Below are 24,750 nucleotides of genomic sequence, written 5' to 3' on the forward strand. Positions count from 1 at the left end.
AAATAAACGATATTATCTTCTGTTAGCCATGTCTCACTGATGCCAATAACCTTTGACCAGGATGAACTAACCAATGCCAAAAATTCTTCCTGTTTGTTCTGAATGCTCCTGGCATTAGTGTACATAAAGGTTCAAAAGTCCCTTAGGCCCACTGCTATCCAGACTTTTTATACTAACTATTCCATTCTGGTTTGTTACCAATGGTACTGACTTAAGCATATTATACACATTGTTACACTCAACTGCCCCACTGATTTCTGCATATCCACTCAACAGCCCCCCCTCCCCCCCTCTCTATAAGCTCCAATTTCTCGATTCTGCACATCCACTTTCACTTCATTCAACAACACTTTTTTTAGTGCCCAAACACCAAATCAATTCAGATGCAATCCATCATTCTTGTGTTGTAGGAATGGATGTCAGTTTAATGTGGCAAAGTGTAAGGTTATGCATTTTGAGGTGAAAAGATTGCCAGCTGTATACCACACTTGCGGAACTGTACTCCAGGAAATTGATGAAGCCAGAGACTTGGGAGTGTTAGAGGAAAATGGAGTTAAAGTTTAGGGGCACATAGCAAAAGTGACTAAAGCAGCTCATCTGATCACTTGGTTACAGAAGAATACTTTGATGAACAGAGACAAGCAGGTTATTGTTCCTCTTTATCATGCTTTGATAAGACCCCATCTTGACTACTGTGTGCAGATCTGGGATTCTTGATGATAAGGAGGAGATGGAAAGGAGACAAATAACCAAGATACTAGCAAGTCTATGGAATGAACCTTATGAGAACAGGCTGAAGATTTGTGGGTTATATAAACTGGCTGATAGGTGGAAAAGGGGTATATGATTGAGACATTCAAATTACTGATAGGCTTTTACAGATTAATTCAGGAGAAATTTTTCAGAGCAGATGTGTGGTGAGAGAAGTAGGGGCCAACCATGGAAAGTGAGTAATAGTGTAGTTAGCAAGAGTGTTAGAACTAGGGTTTTTGCTTGGAGAGTGGTGAATGAGTGGAACAGGCTGCCACAGTCTGTTGAAGATGCCAAATAACTGTGAATGAGTTCAAAGCAAAGTATGATAGATGTTGCGCAAATGCTGAATAGTTCTTGACATGATGTTCAGGGCCTCCCTCAATGAGTCTACAACCTAGTAGTGAATATAATTTTTTTCACTTCACTAAAGAAATCGGCAAGCATGAATGACAATTCAAAAGAAAATGACTTCGTTGTGTACAATGGATAACTAGTATTTACAAATGAACTTACAAGTTAACAAATTCAATTTTGGCTAACTGAAATTTTTCTCAAATTTGTAACAATTATCAAAAACAAATCTGGCTTCATATTTTGAAAAATTATTGAAAATGACATTTCTTACGAAATAATGTTTCAATTTTTAATGTGATTTAAATATTGTCTGCAGTTATTCACTAATAATTAAAGAAAATATAAATGTGCACTAATATATATTACTGATTTGATCTTTACTTCATTTTTGGGCTAGAGGGGTCTGGACTGCAGCACATGATTTTTTCTTACTAATATGGAGTCTCTGACTCCATGAAGGTCAGATGTTAATAATAATAATAAATAATTATTTGAGGATTCCTTATATGTATGTATATAAAATGATCCCTCAATTATCCAAGCTTCAAATAAACCCTCAGTTAACCCAGTCACAAATGGGTTAATAAGTCACTTCAGTTATTCTTCTCAGAATAACTGAAGGATCACCGTTATATATACATGTATAAAATTTCATCTACCAAAGGTATTCTTCTATACTTTTTTAATGGTTCATAAATGAACACTTTTTTTTTAAACTTTCTTACTAGCTAGTTTTCTGCTTTTACTGAATTTATCACTCTTCTCTGCATTCCTCATGCAACCCTTCAAAATATCAATTTCTCTAATTTTTTTCCCTTTTTTCAATAGTGAACTTAAAACTGCTATTCATCATCCATTTCAAGCATTTCCTCTCCCCCCAACCAACCTCTTCTTCCTCAATTCTTGATATCACAATGCATCCCAAGTGTCATAATTTGCTTTTCAGTTTCACATTCTTTCTTTACTAAAACTGATCTGTCAAGTCAAATCAGAATTACAATCGCCAGCAACTAAGAACAAAATTTATGCCCATCTGCTCATCTACACACATCAATGTACTGTAAATTTGTAAACAATTACTAAGAAACTCATTTTCAGTCACATTCTCTGATATCAGCTAATATCAAATTCAGTGCCATTTCTGCTTCCATTTAATTTCAGAAGTAGATAACTACTTCTTCCAAGTCGTCATTTTAATGATGTATAATATTTCCTCTTGCTAATCAAGGCATGTAATTTTAAACACTGCAGAAAATAAATGTTTACTTTTTGTATGGTCTTTATATGCAATCCTAAAACAAAGCATTTTCCAATCAGTTATTCAAGTAAAAATATTAGATATTTTAATATTCACTTTACTGATTAAAATACTTTTATTTAGAGATTAAAATTAAACAGTTCTTATAAAATTTACATAACAAGGAAGAAATTTGGATACCTTCACTAACAGTTGTCATATCTGCTGCTTGAACTGAAGATCCAAGATCATTCTGCATGAAAGAACAGTACTTGAGAATAGAATTCAAGAGAAATTCTATTACTAATGTTAGTGTTTTCTTAATGTATTTCTGTAACACTTTTTTTAAAGTAATACTGTATTTAAATTTTTTAAAGATAATCATATCTGGATACTGGTAAGGATAACATCACAGCAGGTAGTGCATCTGAGGCTGTCTAGCGTGTGTGATAGCAACTTCACAAAACGCTAGATTTGGACAATGTATATCTTTGTTGTTTCTACAGGTCTGATAGTGCAAAGAAAGGAAGACATAGATGGCATGCAGCAATAGTGATCTATTGAATTAGCACAATGAAAGTAATTATTATGGACGAGTTCAATTAAAGAAACAAATTTTAAGAAGGAAAGGAACACATGGGAGATGGAAATGAAACTTATCCAGCAACAGAGAGAATTACTTGAAATGCATGAAATGAAGAAGACTTGCAGTATGAAAATGTTGGATTTGGTAATAGCATTAGATGTGTTCATAAACAAAGTAGCTACTTAGAAGCAAAGTGGCTACTTTGGTAAATGGTGGAAGTTTTGAGGAAAGTGATCACACAGTACTGAGCAGGAAGGTTGTAAGTGCATTGAGGATTTCATTTAAGAAGGGGTATATGAGGGAGTAGTACCAAGATTGTGAATAAATTAAGGAGCAGAGAAAGGATGTTAGAGACACATAGGAAATAAAATGATGAAGTAAACAGTATTAAATGGTAGGCCTAGTGAAAGGATGATAAATTACATGGTGAGCTGTTCAAACTGTTATAATCAGCTAAGAAATTCATTCTTAGCTGAGTATAACAAATTTGAACTTCACCTTTGGCATACTCAGTAGTATGCCAAGTGTTCTCTCACAATTTTTTACTGAAGCACTAAATACAGATGACAAAGCTGTATGATATCACTGTATGTCTGAAACTCGAAGCAGCAAAAGGATTTGGGATGCAGCATCTGATAAGGTAGTTGAAATATGCTGTGTTCACTGATGTTGGAAGTTTTGGGGTATGAAGTTCCTAGTCAGTACCAGGACACCATTCCTAGATATGGGAATGCTTATGGCTCTCAATAATTAATCTTTTAATTCAGAGAAGATCTCATTAGGAACATTGACAAGGTCTCACTCTAATATCATTCTACTTGAAAAGATCAAAGTTTTGTCAGGATTGATATTCTTCAACTGATTCTGCACAAAGGAGTTGTTCTGAATTTTCATGACAACATGCTTCAACTAAAATGTCTTCTGAATGTATTTTTTTTTAAAAAACAGATTCTGAAGATCCTGCCATCCTTCTGGATTTTAAAGATGGGTGGCATTTTCTTGAAAGGATATTCACCTGTGTGAGAAATGTTATCATAGTAGATATCTGATGTTTTCTATTTGTGTTTGCTATTCAATGTTGCAATGGTTTCTGAACATGGCTGGGACTTCAGAGTCCCAGATGAATTTGAGAATGAAAGACTCATATCCAGCAAAGAGAGAATTCGAGAGAATTCAGTGCTGGAGTTCCTCACCTACCATACCTCACAGAGAAATGCTCACCATCCAGCAGACAGTGAACTAAAATGCTAGCAGTACCCAAGGCATCATAACCAGCGTTGGTTGTTGATAATGAAGACTTATTGCAACACTACTGATGCCTTGGATACAAGGTCACTAGCAAACTGATCCTGGCTAGGCCATCCAGGACTGCCTATCTTGCCAATGCAGGGTCTAAAATAGTGCATGACAAGCATGAATCACCCTCCCTCCCTCCCTTTCCAAGCAACCACCATGGATGCTTGGAATGGGAGGGAGGGGGGGGGATTCGTTCCTGGACACTTTACAAAGTTTCCAGGGATGGCCTCTGGTTCTACCTAGCTTCCTCCATTCTATGACACTGTTTCACATTAACCTCATAACAACTCTTTACCAACTTAATTCTCAATCCTCCTCTTCCTTTCACAAGAGAATGCTATATTCCTCCATATAGCACTTTCTCTCAGTCTGTCTTCATACCCTCACATTTCACAGAGTCGAATGTCAGTTCAGTCAATTTCTCTGGGCCCTTTCCAATATATCTTCATTCCCCCCCCCATACAAACCAGGTGATCAAATGTGTAAACAATCCATATGAGGCCTGATTATACAACAGAATCATAACCCCTACTTCTGGATGTCAAGATCTTCCTCATCATTGCTGAAATCTAATGATGATGATTTCACAACTTGAACAATGTGAACCCCTTAACTTCAGGTCCCTGTTCACCATTACTACTTCCAAATCTCTCATATCCTCCACCTCCTTCAAAATTTCTGCACTAATTTTATATTTTGCAAATAAATCCTTGCTCACCAAATTTCAGAACTTTACACTTTGCACACACTAAGAACTGGTAGCTCCACTTACTTACCCACTCATACAGTGGGTCCTAATGCTATTAATATACAAGCTAAAAATATACAGTTTAAAGTAATCAAAATAGAATCATCTATATTCAAGAGTAATTGACTTCAATTATATCATTAGAACAATTCATTTAAATGGATACTCACTGAAGAAATGGGGAATGTTTGAGTAGATATAGTATGGGATGACTTATTTGGTAAATCTCTGTCTCTATGCAATGCTTGTAACTGTGAAAGCAATGACCTAATAAGAAACACAAGTTACTGAATTTCTAATTTAAGCATGCAAAATTTAAAATTATACATTACCTAATAATAATAACAATAATACATAAATCCTACAAATTAAAAAAAAAATGTGTATATATATATATATATTTATATGAATATTAATATGGTTTAAATTACTATAACACCGAGATTAAAAAAGAATCCTTGATGAGCAGATTTAAATCCTCGTCATAAGGAGAATTGATATCGGAGTTCATATTTACTCGGTTAATAATGTTATCAATTCTCCTTATGACGAGGATTTAAATCTGCTCATCAAGGATTCTTTTTTAATCTCGGTGTTATAGTCATTTAAACCATATTAATATTCATAACATTATTAACCGAGTAATGAACTCTAATATATATATAGCATTCAAAAGCAAATACAATGGAAAGCTTTCGATTTTTAAAAACAATGCCATATAGAACTGATTTTTCTTAACCAGAATGCCAATACAAATAAGTATTTAGGAAGATGCAATAATAAAAGTAACTAGTAATTATCAAATATATCTAGAAATAAAACAGAACCTCCATAACCACATGATAACAGTAATATGAGTAGAAGTTGTAGATAGCATTTTTTTGAATATGATCGCCAGGAAGGCATGGAGTTGCAAGACTCATTGCAGATGAGTTTGATTTTTGTGACAAACAGTAACAGAATTTTTCTAAGCATTCTCCTCCCTCCCAGCTATTTTGAGGTAATCCTTGCTGCATGTAAATTAGGTTTTCCTTCAAAGCTTTTATCTGAATGTAGAGCACACATGGTACTAAACTCAATAATATGCTTGTTATGATCAACAACATGAGATGGCCTCGGATCTCGATAGAAAGCTGAAACCAGTCTGGGTAGAGGCCCTTCATATAATGATTCTGCATTTCAGGATGATGAGAAAGTTGATGAAGTCAACAGCTTCTATATACAATTGTGAAGTTATGACCGTTATGAAGGATATGAAGTTATATAGACTAGTTGTGAAGTTATTTTATATGCAAACTCTGTTTGCTCACACTTAGGTTAAGGATCAAAACAAGAATTGTAATGCAGCAGAAAACTTCTGACAGCTATCTCTGATCCAGAGTATTTAATAATGATACATCATTTTACTATTTCTATATAGAAAATATGAAATCTGCAGTGATTTAATCTTGGTATCTTCCTGGATCTAGTTCCTACTGATGAAACCTCAATGAAGGTCAAAATCAGTCTGAGTAGTGATCCTCCCCTTATGATTTTGCATTATGGGATACTGAGGCAACTGGCATGAAGCCAATGGCTTCTATATACAAGCAGCCTAGTCGTAAAGATACTTCATGTGCAAACTGTTTGCTTATACTTGGGTAATAGATTAAAACAAAAATATAATTTCTTGTCACGTACAATGTGAAACTCTATATCAATGTCCTATATAGGGAATCCCTTAAAGTCAATGTATGTTGTGTTAAACTAAAAATTAACATGTCCATAATTAAAGTTTGTATTTAATATTGTGGCCAAATATCTTTTCAAACTAAAAACAGACATTATTAGCTTGTTATATATATTAAAGATATATTTATATGCTAAATATATATTGTACATTTATTGTTCATTAACAGAAAAAGCTGAAAAATTTGCAGTCAAATTTTAGATAGCTTCAAATGCTTGTAGCTGAAATAACAAGATGACACCATCTCAAGCATTAAGAAGGTATTTGAACAGCATTCATGAAGGAAAATAAAAAGTTTGAATTCCAGTGAACAAATGATTCTACCTTGCATCAAATAAAAATGTCAAGCACAATTCACTGCTGATGGACACTTAGCAATGGCAAATCAACATTTTCCAAGATATCCAAATTCTCTATTTTAGCACTGCAGCAGATAAATCTGTAAGCGAGAATCTGAACTGGCTAATTATGTACATACTTTTATTATTACATGAAGTCTCTAGACTCGTTAAAGGAGGCCCTAAGCATTTCACCAAGCACTAATTGATATTCACAAAATATCTGTTATCCTTACCACACCTCCCTCTTGCTCAATTTCCAGAGATGGCTCCCAGTTTTCCCTTCCCATTAGTCATGTACTGAAAAATTTCTTCTGTATCAGTTCTATAATAGCCTTTAAGTAACTTATGTTTCTATCCTATCTCCTGTTTTCTATGTATCAGCCAATTTCTGTAACCCATAAATCTTCAACCTATCTTCATTTGGCATTCAACAGATCTAGCACCTCTGGATTCGCTTCTCCTTATCCTCAAGAAGCCCAGGTGTCTAGATCTGTGCACAAGCAGGTATAATCACCTCTTTATCTCTGCTTGTTAGTGTGTTCTTCAGAAAATTTGAGAAATACACATAAAACACATCAAAGTAAGTTTTTCCCCTATTCTTTATCTTGGTTATATTCACATTTCTTCTATAAGAAATAAATTTAGTACAATAGGTGAGTTGAAAGGTTACATGACAAATCTGAATAATGAATACCCCAACTATGTTTTTGCATAATAATCTGTATTCTTTAAATTAAAAATGAAATTTTTGAAGTGTCTCTTCTCACAGTGGATCTTTCCTTGTTTTCGCAAATTCATTGTTTATATTTTTATGAAATTAAAATAACTTTGCCACTCTAAACAACTTTGTGGACATCATCATCAAGGCATATCCATGGAATCCAAAGGCACTGCAGGAGATACACCCTGATGTTATTTGCACAATGAATATTGTATTATCCTTAAACTCACGCATTCCAGAGTATCTGAATAAGCCAGAAAGGTGGGCAATTAATGCCAGTTTAACAAAGTTAAATGCAATTTTGAAATTTGTGATCCACAGATTGGAGACTGCTATGGTGGAGCTATAATGAAAGGAAGTGAGGGATCCTGGGGTGAAGGCAGATTGAAATTTGAAGTTCAAGGAACATATTATAAGACAATCATGAAGACAATCCAGAGGATTTTTGCAATAAAAAGCAGGATGCTAATCAGCAGAGATAAGGAGATAAGGGGTTGTAGTTCCATTGTTAGGCTCTGATCAGATCACATACTGTGCATGGATCCAATCACTAGGTTTTGAATGGGGGGGATGAAGTTATTTTGAAGAGGATAGATAACAAAACTGATATCAGGACTGCAGAACATTGGTTATGAGAAGAGAGAGAGAGAGCAAGCTATTTGCAGTTTGGTAGGATAGAAGATGAAGGGGTGATATGATTGAGACATTTAAGCTGTTGGGAGGTATTTAGTAGTAAGAAAATGAGAAGGTTTGGTGCATGGAGAGTGGTAAGAGCTTGGAAAAGATTGCCTGAGAGGGTGATGGGAGTGTAGGCAGAGAGTAAAATTAATGATACAATACTGACAATTAAGGAAAAACTCCTCTGACGAGTCAAAGATGCCATCCTGAATAATAATAAAGCAGTTATCTCTAAGTAAAAAAATCTAGCATTCACATCGTTGCTAACCACTCTTACACATCACGAAGGGAAAAACTTTGTTCTCTCCTCTAGACTTGTATCTGAAATATCCTTCTGCATCTATCTTATAAAACCCACTTACAATTTCCTTCTATCATCAGCTTTTTTTTTTTCCCATTAACCCAATTTTGCAATGAACTACCAATTATTTCCTTATTGGGAGGCATTTGAACATTGCATCTAAATCCACTCCATCACTTCAACTCAAATGCAAGCAACTTAAGATGAACCAGATATGTTCACGAATAAAGAGAACTTTTCCCTATTTGTCAGTATTTTTCAACATGCAAGTGATCCTTTGTGCTGTTTTGTAAATGTTTAATGTGTCTCCTGAACTTTGACTCCAATCACCCTATTAAATTTCTTGCCTCAGTTTTGATTTTTTTTAGTAAATCCCATCAATGCAACATATAGCTTATGATCTTTGGGTTTTAAGTGCATAATCATGGGTGTCTGTGTGGTGTGCAACATAGGATGCCAAAGGAGTGTTTGCCTGCAGGAACGATAGAAAGTATGGCTATGGCAATTAAGCAGGGTGAAAGGGTGGATGAGGTGATTGAGATGGTGGGCACAAATGACTTGAGAGACGGTGCAAATCAGATGGAAAGAGATCTGAGATTCATGCTTGAGGTTGTACAAAAGAAAACATAGAGAGGAAAGATTGTGTGTGTGTGTGTGTGTGTGTGTGTGTGTGTGTGTGTGTGTGTGTGTGTGTGTGTGTGTGTGTGTGTGTGTGTGTGTGTGTGTGTGTGTGTGTGTGTGTTACCCAGGTATGATAATGACGAGCTGAGCAGAAGAGTAGTAATAATGAATAGCTTAATAGCCAGAATGTGTCAGAAGAGAGGATTAGAATATGCGGATGATTGGAGGGCATTTGAAGACAGAAAGGAACCATGTCCGGACAGTTCATCACCAACAATTCATCATGGAGACTATTCATCAATGGAAATTTAATCGTGGGGAAAATTAATCGCAGATATATGTAAAAAAAAAAATTTTTTTTAAATAAAAAATAAAAACAATTTATAACAGATGGAGGCTGTATTAATTTTAAGATTCAGATTTTTATCATCATCATCATCAAATTCCTGCCATGTACCCTCAAGGGGTGTACAGGATATGATAGTACTACATGAAAAAATTACATCATTATTAATTTCCTATCTACAATTTTCCTCCAAATCAGTCTGTTACTTGTCAAGACTCCAACATTATCAGATCTTATATTTCTATCGTCTAAGGCACTTTGTACCATATCAATCCACCTATATCTTGGTCTTCCTCTAGGTCGTTTTGCTGCCAACCTGGCAGAGAACACTTGTTTTGCTAATCTTTCCTCGCCCATTCTGTTTAAGTGACCATACCACCTGAGATTAGCTCTGCTAACGGATTCCTGGATGCTGACAATGTCAAGTTCTTTCCTAATATCCTCGTCTTTAATATGATATTGCCATTGATGCCATCTGTTCACGCCTATAATCTTTCTCAGGACTCTCATATCTGTGGTCTCTAGTCTTTGGTCAAGTGTTTTACTTCTGACCCAGCTCTCAGATCCATAAGTTAAAACTGGTTTGAACACTGTCTTGTATACAGCTAATTTAGTGTTCCGAATAATTTCTCTCTTATTCCATATAAATTTATTCAATTGACTTCCCACCATACCAGCTTTGCTTATTCTGTTGTCTATTTCTATATTTAATTTACCATCTTCAGTAAAAATCGTGCCTAAATAGCTGAAATGTTTTACTTGTTCCACAGGTTCTCCATTCACAACACAGTTGACTTTTTCAATGATTCTGCCTATTTTCATTGTCTTTGTCTTTTTATTGCTGACCTTCATACCATATCTATTACAACAGCTATTCAATTTAGTCAGAGAATCTTGCAGACTTGTAGCAGATTTATTTAGAAGTATAACATCATCTGCATAAAGCAAAGAGCTGACATTAACATCTCCAATTTTGATATCATGTTTAATACCACTTTCCTTCATAATGTGATCCATATAGATAATGAATAACAGAGGGGATAATGTACATCCTTGTCTCACACCACATTTAACATTAAACCATCTTCCTGTACTTCCTTCAATTCTAACTGCTGACTTACAACTCAAATAAAGACTAAGTATTGCTTGATATAATGCCCCATTGACACCATATAACTGCAGCGTATTGAATAGCTTCTCTCTTGGCACCTTGTCATATGCCTTTTCCAGATCGACAAAACTTAAATACAGATCTTTGTTATATTCCCATGCTTTCTCGACTATTTGTCATAAAGTGAAGATCTGATCCTGACAGCCTCTATTTGGCCTGAATCCAGCTTGTTCTTCACCAAGCTTTTCTTCCACAATTCTTCTCAACCGTTTCTCAAGTATACTTGCATAGATCTTGCCAGGAACACTCAGTAGGGAAATACCTCTGTAATTCTCACATTCAGTTTTATTTCCCTTTTTATATATGGGTACTATGAGGGCTCTACTCCAGTCATCGGGAATTCGTCCCTCTGTCCAGGCTTTCTGAACTATGCAGTGCAGCCACTGTAAGACTCTTATACCACCATACTTCAGCATTTCTGGTCGAATATCATCTACTCCTGCTGCCTTTCCACATTTCAAGCCTTTGATGGCTTTTTCTACTTCGAGTATGGATATGTATTTCTGACTTTTTCAGATTTCAGATTTTTATGAATTTATAAAATAAATGTTTGACAAAAATAATTATCTTGAATCCAATTCTGGGGAAAAAAAATGTATTGGCAATTAAGATAATTAGTAAAAAAAAAAATGATAGTGGCATTGTTCTCCAGAGTGATATAATCTTAAGCGAAGAAATATGAAAGGTTCTCTTATTTGCACTGGCATTAAAAACTATAATTATACAATAAAACAAGTAGCAAAAATAAATGTAACTTGTAAGTAATATAATTTAGATTCCAGTTACCAAGCAAACAGCAAGCAACTGCATTTCTGGCAATAGGTAACTGAACATAGCTACGTACGCGAGGTAATCTGGTTAAGTGTTCTCATCCGATGAAGGATTATTGCACCTTCTAATGGATATGACATTCAAATGTACTTGATATCCATGTTTTTTTCAATAGGTGGTCTGACTCGTGTATCCAGGATTTGCTGGACGTATATATACGTCCTGGCTGGTTGGGAGGTTAACCTTGCGGAGGTCACGGTCGAAAAAATTGCAGCTTAGGTTGCGTGTATCCAAGAGATACATTCGTTACTAGTATGTGCTGAAATGTGATAAAACCTAAAAAAAAAAACACTACAAATATAATACATGATGGTTTATTTATTTTCAAATACAATCTAGAAATTATTGAAAAAAGAAACAAATAATAGTAAAAAAAAACAACTAAACCAATACTATTCTGACATGGGAGTTCGCAGTATCTCTCATATACAATTTACTATCAAATATCACTTTCACATCCGACTCTATCATTCTCGTCATCGGAATCAAGTAGCATTCACTAAATCTCTTCAACATTTGAAGGATTATCCTGTCAATATATTTTTCCAGTCATTATCAATGGTAAATAAAAAAATTAAACCAATACTATACTAACATCAGTTTGTGGTATCTCTCAGATGCAATTTACTATCAAATATTATACACCTCTACATAACACATGTTAAACCAAACTGACATCAATTTTCTAGTGAATAACACTTTCAGTGAATTTTTTCTGTGATGATTTTTCCGGCAATGAATTTTCCCTGCGATAAATTTTCTTGTCGATATATTTTTCTCTTGATGAATTTTCCCTGCAATAAATATTCCTCTCGATGAATTGTCCACACCACGATGAATTGTCTGTGAACCGAAAGGAACTGTATGTGAGAGGCCATTTGTATTTGAATGAGGTAGGAGGATGTAGGCATCTGGAGAGAATTCTCAACGAGTCAGTGTGTCAATGCAGGGAAACTACATTTCCCAGGGTGGATGGTAGCAGGGGTGGCATGGGAATGGGCGAGTGAGGGAAGGGGGACAACATCAGGTAACACTGAGTACAACTGAGTCTGGAGGGGGATACTGATAGGCATAGAAGCAGTGACATTTTTATGCTTTATACTAATGCCATAAGCATCCGGAATAAAGGAGATGAATTGGTGGCAATGACATCATCAGCCTGGCCAAAGTTTATTGGGATCTCTGAGACATGGTTGATGGAAGATGATATAATAACAGGAATAGAAGTAGCAGGTTACAGCAATTTTTAGGTAGGATAGGAAGGGAAAATGACGTGGTGGAGTACTACTCAAGATAAGTGATGGCTTATGTCCTCTAAAGAGTGGAGGCTTTGGAAGGCAGTGACACTAATGGTTTTGAAAGCATATGGTGTGAAGTAGAAGTGGGCAATACAGGATATTTAGTGGGATGTTGCTACAAGCCAAGAAGCATAGCAGTGGGGAGCAGGAGATGTTTAGGCAGTTGAGCTTGGCAAGTGCAAGAAGATCATTGTTATGGGAGATATTAAATACAGCAGTATAAATTGGGAAGATGAAAATGCATGTAGTAATAAGGGAATGGAATTTCTATAATTGTTGAGGGACAGATGCCTTAGGCAACATGTAATAGAGGGAACAAGAGATTCAAGAGTTTAGTATTTGGTCATAGCATCAGAAGAGCTGATAATAACAGAGATCACATCTCCCCCCCCCCACACCCCCAGTTGGAGAGAGTGACCATGTGGTTTTGACTTGGATGATGAATAGACATGCAGGAGTATCAAAGAAAAGGGAACATAAGTGGAATTATAAGGCAGATGATTATAACAGTCTTAGATATCAACTTGGGGCAGCTCCATGGAGGGTGGAAATGGAAGGCCGGGATATCATTAGTGCTTGGAAAATTGCGAAGGAATATTTTTTAGCAGCAATAGTAAGCTCTTGTCCACAAGAAGAGGACAAAATTTGGTTTAAAGTGGATCACAAACAATATCAAGCAGCAACTGCAGGTGAAAAAGAGGTTATGGAAGAGATATTAGGTGAGGGAGGGGTAGAGTGGAGAGCAGATGAATGAAGAATATAAGACTCAGGCCAGGAGAGTAACTAATATGGTAAGGAAGGCGAAACTGGAATATGAGAAGAGATTGGCACTAAGATCCAAAGAAAATCCTAGGGAATTTTTTAGCTATGTGGCCAGTAGCATGAGAAATGATTGTGGAAGAATGACATTGTGGGATAAAAATGGGAATTGAGTGACTGATGCAGAGGACATAGTGGAGTTGGTCAATAAACACTTTATTGAAGTATTTCATCCTAGAGACGTAAGTATGGATGGTTATTTGGCTCTGCATGGATGAGATTGAAATACTCCTCTTTTGTATGAAGATTACCACAGGTGAGAGCTGCCATTTCCTGAGACAAACTGATTAATTGTGCATTGACTGCGCATTCCAAGTAGATATGCCGGAATGTTCTTGATCGGTAGCAGAACAGGCAGTTATCTGAGACATCCGAGTTAAATTTTCATAATATAGTTGGAGTGGGTAATACATTGTCCCAAATTCTCCACTGAATATTTGCATCAGGTTTGATGGCTTTTGTGCGATATGGTAGGTCCCACTGAAATACTGTTTGGTGGGATGATGCAGGATTTTCCAATAAAGTGCTTTGGTTTGACTGTTGTGTTAGAGTGCTGTAGATTTTGTTAGTGTTGCTGGGTGTAAGTTTCTCCCATGAATTATTAGTTTTTATCAGAAAGATAGGCACCGGATCTTCTGAGTTAGGAGGGCTAAGCCCCTCATCTGTTATGCTATCAGGCATAGTAGCCTGAAAAGAGGCCTTTACAGTGTGTGTATCTGCTCAGCCTGATTCCCGTATTCCAAGTTTTCGAGCAATTTTGGAAAGCGCCAGGTGAGGCTCAGAGAAAGAATGTCACCCAAGATCCTGAAGTCTCGCCAGCTCCATGGAGGAAAGAAAATCTCTTTCTGAGTAATCGGGTTTCTTACCATCGTGTTGTGGAAGATGGGTTCCATGAGGATTTCAGGAAGGGATGCTGTCTTGACTGTGTGCTGGAGGTTTAGCTTCTTCCATCTTCGAAGGGCATCTTTGTAGAAATTTGTTAGATTCACTGGCACATGTGCTGTTGTCATTCTTAAGGTTGTGGAGAGAGAGAGAGACCTCTAGTGGCAGAAGTGAAAATATATTCAGTGGTGCATTTGTGTGCTATTTCCTGTTGTAAGGTATTAAGGAGAAATCGAGTGTGGAACGTTGTTATCCTGTTGTCAATGGAGGTCAAGTTTTGTCCTCCATCTTTGAGAGAAGTACATAGCTTGGAGTAGGAGAGCCAGTTTGTTTTGTTCCACATGAATCGACAGATGGTTGACTTTATTTGTTTGATGAATTGCACTGGTAGCGTGAGAATCTTTAGTCTTTAATCTCTTGTGGAGGCAGAGGCTCTTATTGCTGCCCACTTTCCTAGTACTTGCTTGAAACGTTTATTTAGTGTTTCCCAATTCTTATCCACATAAGAGGGCGTGTTTCCTGGGTAAATCCCCAGGTATTTGTTTCCCTCTGCAGACCAGTGACCAGACAGTGGGGAATCAATTTGGTTTTTCCATTTGCCACACCACAGTCCTGTGGTTTTATGTGCATTTAGTTTGGCTCCTGAAGCTGCCTGGTACTGTTGGTATGCTGCTTGTATGTTATGGAAATCCTCTTCTTTGCGGGCTATAATTGTAACATCATCAGCATATGCTGTCAGGGTTATGGTTTGGTATGAAAGTTTTGGACGGGATGCCCTAAGTAGCATGCTTAATCTACACAAAAAAAAAGGGCTCAATGGCAATTATGTAAAGAGTACCGGAAAGTGGACAGCCTTGTTTAATACCTCTGCTGTATGGTACAGTTATGGTAAGTCTGTTGTTTATTTTCATGCAAAAGTGTGCTTTGGAATACAACATCTTAATAGAATGAATGATGCCTGAGCCAAAGCCGAAGGCTTTCAAGCAACTGAATAGGTAAGGGTGCTCAATGCGGTCGAAAGCTTTTTCTTGGTCTAGTGTTACAAGACCCATTGTTTCACTGTTGTTGTTGGCTATGCTTATGAGATCCCTTATGAGATGTAAGTTTTTGTGGGTAGATCGTCCAGGGATGGAATAGCTCTGATGCCTATTTATAATTTCGTTCAGAGTGAGTTTAAGTTTGTTGGCAATGGCTTTTGATATAATTTTACAGTCGGTGTTTATGATGGAGATGGGTCTCCAGTTTCCTAATTTCGTCACGTCTCCTTTCTTTGGAATGAGTTTAATAACAGATGTCATATTGGGTGGGAAGCCACTGGTATTCGCATCGACATATACTCTGTAGAGGATAGGTCCAAGTTGTTCCCAGAAGGACTGGTAATATTCAGTGGTGAGCCCATCTATGCCAGGGGATTAATCTTTAGGTAAGGAGGTGGATGCAGTTATCAAATCGTGTAGTGCGATGGGGGAGTTCTGTGTTACACCTAGTTGCTGGTGAGAGTCTTTTCACATCGGAGAGAATTATATTCGTGGCATCCATAGATGTTGAGTTTGCTTGGTATAAATTTATGTAGTACTGCAAGGTATATAAGAGGATTTCATCATGATTTTCAATGATGTTTCCACTATCTGCTGTTATGGCCGATATAGTGGTGCACTCTTGTTGGCGTTTTTCCAGCGAGAAGAAATACTTTGTGGGTACATTTGCAAAGTTGATGTGTTTGCATCATGCTCTTATTAGTGATCATCTTGCAGCGTGCTTTAGGTGTGAGCATATGGTGACCTCTAAGGACTAGTATTCCTCAGATTCTGGATGATGTAATTGCTGTTGTTGTTGTTGCAGATTTTTAAAGGCTGAATGCTTATTCAAATTCCTCTGGTGACTGTATTTTTGGGTAAATACCCTAACTTTGGATTAAAAGAGTGACCACCACTCGGAAATTGATTGAAAAGTAGGTATATCTCTGATGGGAATTTCAATATAGTTTTTGGAGGTTCTGAGATATTCTGTATCCTGTAGTAGGCTGTTATTCAATATCCAGTACGCTCCTCCTTTGTGTCTGGTGTGTCCAGGAATGCAAATGCTCAGGATGGAATCATGATCGGATGCATGAGATGAATGGTATGCGACTCTTTATGTAGGGTATTGTGTGCATAGATGTGTAGTATCTATCGAGCCGTGCCTGGTATAGGACACTGGAAGGACCACCTTTGGCATTCCAGGAGAACACTTTCTCATGTGGGTGCAAGTGTCTGAAGGTATCAGTCAGCTCGTAGTCATTTATTAGATCCTGGAGAAGCTGAGCTAGTGAGTGTCGATGTTCTTGGCATTGTTGTCTATCCATTGCAAGATCCAGAGTGCAGTTGAAGTCCCCTGCCAGTATGAGGTGGTCATTGACCTTGATGAGGTGGTTTCAGACGAACTCTAGTACCTGCACTGCAAGCTGTTCGCTTTGTGGCATGTATATATTAATAATATGTATTTTATTTCCTGTCAGAGTTGTAATGAGTGCATATATTGCACATCCAGGAAAGATATCGATTATTCCTAATTTTAGGGCACTGTTTTGGTTAATTCCAATGCTGACTTCTGATCCATGAAGTTGTATGGCAGGACAGTGGTGCATGGTATATGGCCAGTTCTTCCAGTATTGATCTGAAGCTTTGCTGTTACAATGGAAGAGTTAGTTTCCTGCAGCATAACTATTTCTGGCCATTGGGCAAGGATATGCTGCAGGACCAGCCTGTTTCGCAGTGGTGTGGCACATCCTCTAGCATTTAGTGAGAGAAGGTTTACTGAGGTGCTCATTATTTTATGGTTTAGTTTTTTTTTTGTTTTGTTTTTTTGGTGCGGTAATCCTCACTTCCTTTACGGATAGTTACACTGCCATTGGGATTCAAGCACGTTGATCAGGTAGTATATTCTTTTCCTGAGATTGGTGGTTTTCTTCCTCTTTTTCCTGCCAGAATGGTTCTTAATTCTTCCAGGTGGGTGATAAGGCCACTGATGTTGGTGGTGTAGTCATATGATGTTAGCAGTTTTTGTGAAGAGCCTCAAACTTTTTTAAGAAAGCTCTGAAGCTGCTCATTTGTAAGTGGGCCTGCAGTACGAGGAAGACCTGCATTTCCCGTTTCCTCTTCATTATCTGAGGACTCAAGAAGCTCGATCTCTTTATCCCCTTCTACAGGCTGTTGGGAGGGTTCTGGAATGCTTGGATGCAAAAATTCCCTGTTACAGCTGCACTGGTTCATCTTTGGCTGTTTTTCCATTTTTGTTTCTTGCTCCTCTTCGTTATTTTTATCTTTATCAGAGTTAGTTAGTTGTCTGTTTTCTGTTTCCTTTTCTCTAGGATTGCTTTTAATTGATATTGGTGGAGGTTCTTCCGAAAGTCGGGTTTCCTTAGTGCCACCACTTGATTTTGTCTCCTCGGTATTCGACTGAGAGTTGTTTCCATGAGACTTTTGTTGTTTGTTAGGGATGCTCTGTTTTTTGGGGTTGGCTGCTTGCTGCTTCTGATTCTCTGATCTGCTAAGGTTGGTAGTATTGTTAACCGGTTTCTCATTTTTGGGTGTATACGAGCATAACTTCCTTACATGACCTTCTTCGTGGCAGTAAAAGCACTGAGAAGCAACAGTAATATAAAAGGTGTAGGGTACTCCATATATTTCTGTGTTGATTATTTTAGGTATGGAGCCGATTGTGTTGCCACCAAAGTGCATTAGAGCCTGTCTTCTAAATCTCTTGATGTGAGCGAATTCGGGCCTAGTTGTAGAGGCTTGTAGCATTCGAATTTTACTTGTCACTGCAACGTATTTTGACAGTAATCCGCAAAGCATTTGATGGCTTATTTCCGGTGGGACATTTGACACTGTTACGTTTGTGGGAGCTAGCGTGATTGGTGAGACATTCACATGGCATGTTCCAATGTTTATTCCCTTTTCAATTAATGTTTCAGACCAAGATGCACTGTTAAAGTACATTTGTACGGTTCTGGCAACACTTGAAATGTGAGTTATATTTTTTGGCAGAACATGCTGTGCTACTACATCTAGATAATTTTCTAGTGGGGTATTTTCAATTGCGAAAATTATATTCCGTTGTCTCGGGAAACACGGTTGGTTAGCTGTACGTTTGCACGTGCGGTAGTCGTCGTCCCAGTAGTATTAATTCGCACAAAGGTATTAGCTACAACATTGGCATAAAAGAGAAAGTACTGACCTTTGTCCGTTGTTGTCCGGGAGCTGAGACTGATGTCTTTTCTTTCTCTGGAGCTGTGGCTGTCATCTTTTCCTTGATTATCAGAATCCTGCAACCTTGGACAGGCTGCCGGTGGTGATCTACTTGGGTTTTTACTGGCCATTGCTTTGGGCGAATCCGGGGAAACGTAAGCTATCATAATTTCCCGGTACTCGAGTGCATACCGTTGTAACAATAACCAAATGAACAATCAAGATTTAAAAAATTTTAAATAACTTTTCCTAGCTTTGCAAATTTAAAAAACTAATTTTACAATGCGATAGATCAAGTGCTTATGATTATGCAGGTATAAAACTTGAAGTTGATTGAAGTATTCGATCGCACAATATTCAACTTTAGGCAGGAGTGACCTTGGACATGTCTGCACCCTTCCGCATTGCGACTTAGATAGATAGATAGATATCATTATGAGAGGATAACATCAGTTGAATTGCTGTAATATTCCCTTGGTAAAGAGATTCCCCTTGCATAAAACAGCGATATGTCATCTAGTCCTGCTATCACTGTCATTAACATCAAGCTAATTTAATTCCTTGCACATCTTCTGCTTCTTTAACATCAAGCTAATTTAATTCCTTGCACATCTTCTGCTTCTTTAACATCAAGCTTCCTCCATTCCATACTCCCTCTCAAACTTTAAGACTTCCCATGTCTTGTTTGTATGAAGTACCTTGATAGATTGCTAATCATTAACACTTCAATTATTCTCTATGTAATGACTATTTCCATCAACCATTATCACATACTTTTTCAACGCCCGCATATTAAAATTCACTGTTCATAAAAGTGCTTTATGGTATAATACCAAAAGAAAAAAAAGTTCATTGAGCTTACTAACATTCTGTTGGTTTGTTACCTGACAGAGTTGTAGAAATAATTTTAATTGTAAGTGAAAAAAAAATGTTGTAATATACTTACTAACCACGTTTTATTGACACGAAAATACATCAAAGCCAGTAGAGTATTTAAATGCATAGATAGTTCGTGTTCATAACAGTGCATCACTGTATGAACAACACCAAGAGAAAATAATAATTTATTGAAGTTAATATTTTGCTGTTTTTTACCCAGCAACATCAGTGCACAGCCCTCAAATAGATAGCTATAGAAACAATTCAGATTGTGACTGAAAAAATAGCTTTTCTCCACAAAATGTCCTGTATGGGTCAGATAACTATAAAGTTAATTTGGAGGAGTCAGGTTATATCTGTCCTCAGAATGAGTCTTTCAAATCTTTAACAAATTTAATAACTCAGCTGTACTTGTTTGAACTTGGGAGAGGTCTATGGGTCTATCATATCCACAGCAACTTCTACATAGCACAGATATCTTCTTCCATTTAATCCCATGTGAGAGAATATCCAGAGCATGATCTGGCAGTCTTGATGCCACATAGATGGCTGGAGATGGAATTTTTTGTGTTCTTCAATGCAGATGTTAACTAGTTTGTCCAAAGTAGACTAAACTGCATCAGCTACGTACAAGAGAATGAAGTTGACCTTTAGGAGAATTTAAAGTAACTAGACGAATGAGTAGTTTGAAAGTGGCATAGAGATTATATTTATAAACAACTTTGGTTATCTTTTTTGATGGACCCTTTTGCTATGATCTTTGTGTTAGATACATGAGGGATGGTTGTATGTGTGTGTGTGTGGGGGGGGGGAGATGCATGCAACATTCTTATAATGCTACAACCCTTATAAGAATGCATGCAGCATTTTTATAAGGGTTGTAGACATTGGCTCAGAAGTATTGTGAACTGATGGAACCTCAGCTCAGTTTTAAATGCTGTCATTTGAACAAACAGCATTGGCTCTGTGTTTAAACGTTTCAGGATTGTTGTACCATTGGGATGGCTGGTGGTATGATTATTTCTTTAAGTACCTTCCAGTGTGTGTTTGGTTTTAAATAATCAGAAATGGATAATGAACCATTAGATAGTTGTGCCACTAGTATCTAGAAAAAGAAGACAACCACTACTTTTACTATTGTGTATTTTTGAATATTGATCATTTAATCTACTAAAATTGTATTTAGGTCATGAGGGCAAATAGTCAACTCATCTTGAAAGTTTATTTTTCACTAGACTATAATAAATTTAGTTTAATCCTTTATCCCAGTGAGAGCAAACAAAGTTTGCACCTGAAAATATCTTCAGGACTGAATATAGTGTTGTACTATCTTACCTGGGTAAGTAGTACAACACCAAGGCGACCCGTAGCAAAAGTGGAGCAAGCTACCAACACTCCTATCCCAGTATCTCCCATAATGCAAAGCACATCTCCTTGTGGATATGTATACTGCTATGCATTAAGGGATTGGCCACTACCCAGACTAGTTTCGATCTTTATTGAGGTCTCTTCAGTGGGAGCCAGGCCCAGAGTTGGAGATACCAGGCAGAAGCGGTAGCAAGGTCATCTTTACCTATAGGAGTTGCCAAAAGGTTTGCCACCTTTTTTTTTATTAAATTACTCTGGATTTAGAGAAAGATGTTGAAAGTTTATTTTTCACTAGGTTAGACTATAATAAATTTAGTTTAATCCTTTATCCCAGTGAGAGCAAACAAAGTTTGCACCTGAAAATATTTTCAAGACTGAATATAGTGTTATACTATCTTACCTGGGTAAGTAGTACAACACCAAGGCGACTCGTAGCAAAGGTGGAGCAAGATACCAACACTCCTATCCCAGTATCTCCCATAATGCAAAACACCTGGTATCTCCAACTCTGGGCCTGGCTCACACTGAAGAGACCTCAATAAAGGTCGAAACGAGTCTGGGTAGTGGCCAATCCCTTAATGCATAACAGTATACATATCCACAAGGAGATGTGTTTTGCATTAATGGAGATACTGGGATAGGAGAGTTGGTAGCTTGCTCCACCTTTGCTACGAGTCGCCTTGGTGTTGCACTACTTACCCAGGTAAGATAGTACAACACTATATTCAGTCCTGAAGATATTTTCAGGTGCAAACTTTGTTTGCTCTCACTGGGATAAAGGATCAAACTAAATTTATTATAGTCAACTCATCAATATTGCATATCCAAAGCAATGGTTTATGTGTAACTATGCTGAGTGCTCAGATTTCCAAATGTTTCACATAGAAATTGGCTAGTACTAAGGAATAGGGGGTACCCATGACAATCTATCTAGCTACTTGTATATTTTACATTTCATGAAAAATAATCAGAATAAATGACGAATCTGAATATTTCCAAAATATCAAAGGGTCTTTGTCAAAAGTGTACTGGTAAACAAAGTTACAGCTGACTTTGTTACTATGCATGATGATAGAATCTGTCAGGATTTGATTTTTCCCACTAATGCTTAAAAAGTGATGATTTTTAATACAGAGGTGCTTAAGGATCAAAGCTGTATAACTGAGAGGAGACCTCCACATAGCCTTTAAAGGAATGCAGAGAACAGGCCAGGGCTTTTGACTTAATGTCCAATCCTCACCTTCTCGTGGAGCACCCTGTGAGGTATCTACCTGGATGCTGAATGAATGAGGATGGGCTACACTCAACGGGCATACAGGCAGGAATAAATATCCATACTTGAAGTTGAAAAAGCCATCAAAGGCTTGAAATGTGGAAAGGCAGCAGGAGTAGATGATATTCGACCAGAAATGCTGAAGTATGGTGGTATAAGAGTCTTACAGTGGCTGCACTGCATAGTTCAGACGGCGTGGACAGAGGGACGAATTCCCGAAGATTGGAGTAGAGTTCTCATAGTACCCATATATAAAAAGGGAAATAAAACTAAATGTGAGAATTACAGAGGTATTTCCCTACCTGAGTGTTCCTGGCAAGATTTATGCAAGTATACTTGAGAAACGGTTGAGAAGAATTGTGGAAGAAAAGCTTGGTGAAGAACAAGCTGGATTCAGTCCAAATAGAGGCTGTCAGGATCAGATCTTCACTTTACGACAAATAGTTGAGGAAAGCATGGGAATATAACAAAGATCTATATTTAAGTTTTGTCGATCTGGAAAAGGCATATGACAAGGTGCCGAGAGAGAAGCTATTCAATACGCTACAGTTATATGGTGTCAATGGGGCATTATATCAAGCAATACTTAGTCTTTATTTGAGTTGTAAGTCAGCAGTTAGAACTGAAGGAAGTACAGGAAGATGGTTTAATGTTAAATCTGGTGTGAGACAAGGATGTACATTATCCCCTCTGTTATTCATTATCTATATGGATCACATTATGAAGGAAACTGGTATTAAACATGATATCAAAATTGGAGATGTTAATGTCAGCTCTTTGTTTTATGCAGACGATATTATACTTCTAAATAAATCCTCTACAAGTCTGCAAGATTCCCTGACTAAATTGAATAACTGTTGTGATAGATATGGTATGAAGGTCAGCAATAAAAAGACAAAGACAATGAAAATAGGCAGAATCATTGAAAATGTCAACTACATTGTGAACCTGTGAAACAAGTAAAACATTTCAGATACTTAGGCACGATTTTTAGTGAAGATAGTAAATTAAATATGGAAATAGGCAGTAGAATCAACAAAGCTGGTATGGTAGGAAGTCAATTGAATAAATTCGTATGGAATAAGAGAGAAATTAGTCAGAACACTAAATTAGCTGTATACAAGACAGTGTTCAAACCAGTTTTAACTTATGGATCTGAGAGCTGGGTCAGAAGTAAAACACTTGACCAAAGACTAGAGACCGCAGATATGAGAGTCCTGAGAAAGATTAGAGGAGTGAACAGATGGCGTCAATGGCAATATCATATTAAAAACGAGGATATTAGGAAAGAACTTGACATTAACAGCATCCAGGAATGTGTTAGCAGAGTTAATCTTAGGTGGTATGGTCACTTAAACAGAATGGGCAAGGAAAGATTAGCAAAACAAGTGTTCTCTGCCAGGTTGGCAGGAAAATGACTCGGAGGAAGACCAAGATATAGGTGGATTGATACGGTACAAAATGCCTTAGATGATAGAAATATAAGATCTGATAATATTGGAGTTTTGACAAGTAACAGACTGATTTGGAGGAAAACTGTAGATAGGAATTTAGTAATAATGTAAATTTTTCATGTAGTACTATCATATCCTGTACACCCCTTGAGGGTACATAGCAGGAATTTTATGATGATGTCAGCAGTTAGAATTCAAGGAAGTACAGGAAGATGGCCTGATATTAAATCTGGTGTCAGACAAGGATGTACATTATCCTCTTTGTTATTCATTATTAATAAGGATCACATTATGAAGAAAAGCAGTATGAAACCTGATATCAAAATTGGAGATGTTAATCTCAGCTCTCTACTTTATGCAGATGATGTTATACTGTTAAGTAAATCCAGTATAAGTCTGCAAGATTCCCTGTTAAATTGAATAATTGTTGTAATAAATGTTGTATGAAAATCAGCAATAACAAGACAAAGACAATGAACAAAGACAGAAATATTGAAAGTATCGACTGCATTGTGAATGGAGAACCTATAGAACAAATACAACATTTCAGGTATTTAGGCACAATTTTTAGTGAAGATGGTAAATAAAATAAGGAAATAGTCAACAGAATCAACAAAGCTGGTATGGCAGGAAGTCAACTGAATAAATTTATATGGAATAAGAGAGATATTAGTCAAGACACTTATGAATCTGAGAGCTTGTTTAGAAATAAAACACTTCACCAAAGACTAGCAACCACAGATATGAGAGTCCTAAGAAAGATTAAGACATGAACAGATGGAATTAATGGCAATATCATATTAAAAATGAGGATATTAGGAAATAACTTGACATT

At 36.9% G+C, this 24,750-nt stretch overlaps 1 protein-coding gene across 7 annotated transcripts in view; it reads right to left on the reverse strand.

Moving 5' to 3' along the window:
* Nucleotides 1-24,750, reverse strand: part of LOC150102799 (cyclic AMP-responsive element-binding protein 3-like protein 1) — a 384,285-nt gene that overhangs the window by 38,239 nt on the left and 321,296 nt on the right. For 6 of the 7 annotated variants that reach the window (XM_090399326.1, XM_090399325.1, XM_090399327.1 and 3 more), the window contains 2 exons: nucleotides 5,145-5,241; nucleotides 2,546-2,597 (listed from right to left, as the gene is read on the reverse strand). In XM_090399326.1, coding sequence (XP_090255452.1) covers nucleotides 2,546-2,597; nucleotides 5,145-5,241 — 149 coding nt within the window. The remainder of the gene's footprint in view (nucleotides 1-2,545; nucleotides 2,598-5,144; nucleotides 5,242-24,750) is intronic. The other variant, XM_090399330.1, reaches the window with a different exon arrangement.

The sequence above is a fragment of the Typopeltis vanoorti genome, chromosome 10, assembly GCF_054136105.1.
Source record: "Typopeltis vanoorti isolate ZY-2024b chromosome 10, IOZ_Tvanoo_1.0, whole genome shotgun sequence".
NCBI lineage: Eukaryota > Metazoa > Arthropoda > Arachnida > Uropygi > Thelyphonidae > Typopeltis > Typopeltis vanoorti.